Raw genomic sequence first — 5,390 nt, forward strand, 5'->3', positions numbered from 1 at the left:
GCGCTTTGACTCTCGTCAGTTACTACTTACTCTAGTCGTAAAATAGACAGATTTAATTTACTTATTTTGCGGGTGGTCGTTTATTATTTGACCGCAACCGTTTCTAGTGCTTCAAAAGCAAGCAGGGCTCCCTTCAAAATCATCAAAAGAAAAAAAAATCAAGCAAAGGCAACGGGAGCCAGACTGTCCTCGGTTCAGTAACCGCCAAATCAAGCAACACGGAGAGAAAGGAAAGCTCCCAATGCACACAAGGACCTCACTGTCAATTACAACAAATCAAAGGTCCAAACGACAATTAGTTCCGGAGAAAACAAGTCATGAGCACGCCATGTCATGGCACATCATCATCATAATCTAATCACCAAATAAAACTAGTACTACTCCTCGGAGCAGCAGCGCTGCAGCAGTGGTATTAATTAATCGAACCCATCCCACCGGGGAAGAAGAAGAAGAAGAAGCAGCCTCTCCTTCTCCTTTAAGCTTCGAATCATCCTTCCCCCCCTCCCTCCCTCCCACCTCATCTCGCCGCGACGAAGCTTCCAAAACCCCCAAAAGGATCCCCCAATCTTCGCCTCTGCCTCCGGCCCGATCAAGCTTTCTGCAGCGGTTGCCGCGCGACTCGGCCCGGGATCCATGGAGAGGTACGAGCTGCTCAAGGACATCGGCGCCGGCAACTTCGGCGTCGCGCGGCTGATGCGGAACAAGGAGACCAAGGAGCTCGTCGCCATGAAGTACATCCCACGGGGCCTCAAGGTGCGCTCGCCGCCGCCGGCCGGAGTCGGGCTCCCCTGTGATCCATCCCAGCATGGGCCGGCCCGGTCGAGTTTTTCCTTCCTGCCGCGAATTTAGTGACGGAGTGTCTTTTTGGGCGTTTCTTGGTGTTTGCAGATTGACGAGAATGTGGCGAGGGAGATCATAAACCACCGGTCGCTGCGGCACCCCAACATAATCCGATTCAAGGAGGTGGGCGAGGGAACGGGCAAGGCGCCGGGAGCAATCCTTTCCGGCTTCTCCGGCCGAAGAAGAGTATAACGGATTGATTCTTTTGCAGGTGGTGGTCACGCCGACGCACCTGGCGATTGTGATGGAGTACGCGGCCGGCGGCGAGCTCTTCGACCGGATCTGCAACGCCGGGAGGTTCAGCGAGGACGAGGTGAGGATCGGTCCATTGCCTGTCTCCATTTTCGGCGCCGGTTCGTGTAACCGACGGTTGCTTTGTCCCCGCAGGCCAGGTACTTCTTCCAGCAGCTCATCTGCGGCGTGAGCTACTGCCACTTCATGGTAAGAACAAGCAAACCGGTGCAATCCCTGATAAAAAAAATCCTAGATCATCAGATGGTATAAAATAGTCGTTGATCTGCAGCAAATTTGCCACCGGGACCTGAAGCTGGAGAACACTCTGCTGGACGGCAGCCCGGCGCCCCGCCTCAAGATCTGCGACTTCGGTTACTCAAAGGTAATAGTAATAAAAATAGTAACAACAATTATAAAAAGGAGGCATTTTCTGCGGGGGGTCAAAAGCTGCACTTCGCTTGGCTTTGCGGCCGGAAAGATCGGAGGATTCATCTCGCCCTCCCGAAATGCAATTGGTTTCCTCTTCCTGCGCGAAACTGCTCGCGAAAGCAACGTCCCCTGCCATTGTTGACCCAAACAAGTTCGGCGCCACGCCAACGCCTTTTTTCCCGCTGCGGTGCACTGAACATGCTTCCCTTTTCTTCCTTTTGCAGTCGTCGTTGCTGCACTCGAAGCCCAAGTCGACGGTTGGAACGCCGGCGTACATCGCCCCGGAGGTGCTCTCCCGCCGGGAATACGACGGCAAGGTCAGTCGGTCGGTCTCCGGCTCTCTCTCTCTCTCTCTCTCCGCCGTTTTCTCTATTCTTCTGCCTCGTGACTCTGCTCATGGGCCCGCCGTGCGGTGGGTCCCGGAGGCAGTGGCGGTAGCGACCCACTTGTCCTAGCCCGTGAGCACGTGCCGCCTGCCGCTGCAGTACACGTACACGTAGCGTGGCTCTCGCTTCTCGAGGCCGCCAACCAGCAGCCCTTGTGAACTGGGTCCATGGGCCACAACACTCCATTCAGCGAGTGGGCCCGTGGGTTCATTCTGGCGTGGGTCTATAGGCTGGGTCCTTTCGGGCCAGCTAATCAGCTATCTCTGACTGGTGGATTCGGAATTTGTCCCTAGTTACAGATCTGCCTGCCTGTTACCGGGCAGACGCGCGCACTCCCACTGGGCGGTGGGCCCAACGCCACGCTGGCTCTGAGATAGTGTCCCTCGCTTGGCTTGCTGCCGCTGCTCATGTGGCAGGTGATTAGATTCCCGGTTAAATGTGGACAGTCCTTGTCGTGGCAGTCCTCCAAATTTATTTTTATTTTTGAAAGGCAGTGGATTTTGTTGAAAAACTCGGTCGAAAAAGCGAAAAGGTGAGAGATTATGCAAAGATATGTTGTTCTTTCTGTGTCTCATGACGTCGATTTGGACATTCACATTCTCATGATCGAAATTCACACATCATGCTCGATCGATGGCGATGCTCGCTCCAACCAGCGGTCCCTGCTTCTCATGCACGCCATCCAAATGCGAAAAGAGGGGAGGAAAGGTTTAGGTTGATCGGATTCAGACCGGTTTAAGTGGTCACGAGTTCTTTTTGTTTTTCCGCGAGAACATCAAGAGTTCGCGAGCTCGTGTGCGCCCTCTTGGTTTAATTTATTGTGGCCTGCAGTAAAGTTAGATTTCCTGGAGAAAGCATGTGATTCTGTGGATACAGATATTAGAATTAGATACCCTATTTCTGCACTTCATACTACGAAAGCTTGGAGCTGGGGACCGGGGTAGGGTTGTTTGTAATTTCAGTTGCGAAATGCAACTTCAGTGGGTGAAGAGACGGGAGCGTGATTATGTCTATAGGAGCATGCGTCAAAAGGAGTGATTTTACATCACTAGGGAATTAAAATGCTCAGACGGAGATAGGTCAGTTGAATGCATGTTTGTGACAAGCAAAAGCTCCATGAGGCAGACACACCCATGGGCACATCAGCTTGACAAATCGTTTGGTTTTTGTTGGACGTGTCATTTTTTTAGGCTCACTTCATACTTTATGTCCTTGTCTAAAACATTTTACCATCATGGTCCTAGTGCTACAGATACAGATTAGCCTTTTTTTTCTGAAACGAACAGATTAGCTAATTGAGGTTGTCACAAAGGTCCATCTGACCCAATCCTTTTCAAGTAGCCTTGCTAGACTGAACTTCTCGTTGGCGCTTTGTGGTCCTTTATAAATATTTCATTATCCATCTCTTTTTCTCTCGTTGTCCGATACTGCTATGATATCTTGTGAAGAATTTTCTGTACGACGGTTACTGTTTTTTTCTTCCCTCACTGTCCAACAAATCATATCAGACTGGTTACATCTTGGCTTTCCAGCTCTGCAAAATTAGTCGTGTTTGCTTGTCAAAGAGAAACAGTATGATGCGCTGGAGATCAGCATAGATATTCTATGGATAGCATAGCAACCAGTGCTACTTTATTGTTCGTTTCTAGGCCAACCCTTTTAAGATTGCAAAGTGTCATTGATTTCCCTAAACATATGGCGTCCACTTTTTCTGCAATAAAATATGTGCATTTTGTCTGCTTTCACATTAAATAATGCTGTTGTGTTTGTCTCGACCTACCTGATCTTCGGTTAGATTGTTTAGAATTCTTGATTTTTGTGAACAAAGTTGCATGTAAATCTTTTGTTTGAGTGCGTAATTAATAGTTGTGTTACTTCCCAAAATAACAACTGCATGAACCAAAGTTGATCTAAATCATCGAGGGAAAGATTTAAGTTTAATGTTCGTACAATATAATTAGTCTTTCTAGTTACTTCCCACATAAATAAAATTGCATAGTATATACAACATGTGTGATATACTATAGTGTAGCTCAATATTCAAATTTAACCAAGCAGGGAAAAGATTTAGGTCTCAATACAATTTTACAAACATGTAAACACAGCTGAATTTTGAGCACTTGAAGCTTTATGTACTATTTCTGCATTTATGATCGTACGTCTTAAATTGGTTATGTTCGAAATGTGCTTTCCTGCAAGCTGTTCTTGCCTTCTTGCCTTTCATTTATCTATATTTGTCTGTTAGTTTGTTATGTGTTCTAACATATTTGCATGTATTGATGGTTCAGACAGCCGATGTGTGGTCTTGTGGAGTGACCCTTTATGTGATGCTAGTCGGTGGTTACCCTTTCGAGGATCCTGATGACCCCAAGAACTTCAGAAAGACCATTGGGGTAGAAATTCCAAACCTTTTTTTGTGTGCTAAGCAGCGTCGGATTCAACTTTCTTATGGTTGGTCCATTTGTTCTTATCGCAGAGAATAATGTCAATCCAATACAAAATACCAGAGTACGTCCATGTATCCCAAGACTGCAAGCAACTCCTTGCCAGTATTTTCGTCGCAAACCCTGCAAAGGTACTTTTCGGATTAAACTCGGGTCAGCTCACTGGAGCGATTCATCGTCGGCTTATTCTTTTCTCAACCATCATTTCAGAGAATAACAATGAGGGAGATCAGGAACCACCCCTGGTTCTTGAAGAACTTGCCAAGAGAGCTCACGGAAGCTGCCCAAGCAATGTACTACAAGAGAGACAACAGCGCCCCGACCTACTCGGTCCAGTCCGTGGAGGAGATCATGAAGATCGTGGAGGAGGCGCAGAAACCGCCTCCTTCCACCACTCCGGTGGCGGGTTTCGGGTGGGCGGAGGAGGACGAGCAGGAGGATGGCAAGAAGCCAGAGGAGGAAGTGGAGGAGGAAGACGAGGAAGATGAGTATGAGAAGCAGTTGAATGAGGTCCGTGCCAGCGGTGAGTTCCACATCAGCTAGCTGATGGGGGTGCTTCACTGGCGTGAGAAGGCCACAGACCGGGGATAAAATTTGTCATATAGTTTGTAGTTTGTGGTTTTGTTCTTGAGTTTTTCTCTTTCATTCTTGTCTCCGATTCTGCAACAGTGTAAATTACCAAAGTGGTTCCGTCGCTGTCTTTACAATGACTGATTAAGCTAGCATTGCGGAAACATAATGTATGGAATAAATCATCTTATTGAGCATATTCTTGCACTTCTCTTTCCTGTTCTGAAGATCACAGCTGCACCCTGAGCTGTTTATTAATCTGGTCTACTAAATCGTGCTGGTACAATTATATGATCAGAGTGGTGCTACTAGCAGCTCCTTGTTGATGTCCATGTACTACTTCTGAATCCTGATGAGCAACTTCCCTCTCTAGCTTCAGAGATGACCCTGCAGATGTCTGCAGATATTTCCAAATGTATCATGTAGTGCTTTCACTGCAGATATTTGCAGATGCACACATGTGCTTGTGCGGTTTTGCGATTGTGAC

At 47.8% G+C, this 5,390-nt stretch overlaps 1 protein-coding gene across 1 annotated transcript; it reads left to right on the forward strand.

Annotated features, from left to right (window-relative positions):
• The first annotated feature begins 364 nt into the window (after positions 1-364).
• LOC123053332 (serine/threonine-protein kinase SAPK7) lies at positions 365-5,114 on the forward strand. Its single transcript, XM_044476794.1, has 9 exons — positions 365-753; positions 889-963; positions 1,052-1,153; positions 1,228-1,281; positions 1,364-1,456; positions 1,728-1,820; positions 4,178-4,282; positions 4,366-4,464; positions 4,544-5,114. Exons 1-9 carry the CDS (start codon positions 634-636, stop codon positions 4,874-4,876), a joined length of 1,074 nt encoding a protein of 357 aa, XP_044332729.1. The 5' UTR covers positions 365-633; the 3' UTR covers positions 4,877-5,114.
• The last annotated feature ends 276 nt before the right edge of the window (positions 5,115-5,390 follow it).

Source organism: Triticum aestivum, chromosome 2D, assembly GCF_018294505.1.
Source record: "Triticum aestivum cultivar Chinese Spring chromosome 2D, IWGSC CS RefSeq v2.1, whole genome shotgun sequence".
NCBI lineage: Eukaryota > Viridiplantae > Streptophyta > Magnoliopsida > Poales > Poaceae > Triticum > Triticum aestivum.

Bases quoted from the DNA above. Each gene is read 5' to 3' on its own strand.
- LOC123053332 (XM_044476794.1), top strand. From the start codon at position 634: ATGGAGAGGTACGAGCTGCTCAAGGACATCGGCGCCGGCAACTTCGGC. The intron at 1,457-1,727 runs GTAATAGTAATA...TTCCTTTTGCAG, and splicing joins GCGACTTCGGTTACTCAAAG to TCGTCGTTGCTGCACTCGAA. The intron at 1,821-4,177 runs GTCAGTCGGTCG...TTGATGGTTCAG, and splicing joins GCCGGGAATACGACGGCAAG to ACAGCCGATGTGTGGTCTTG.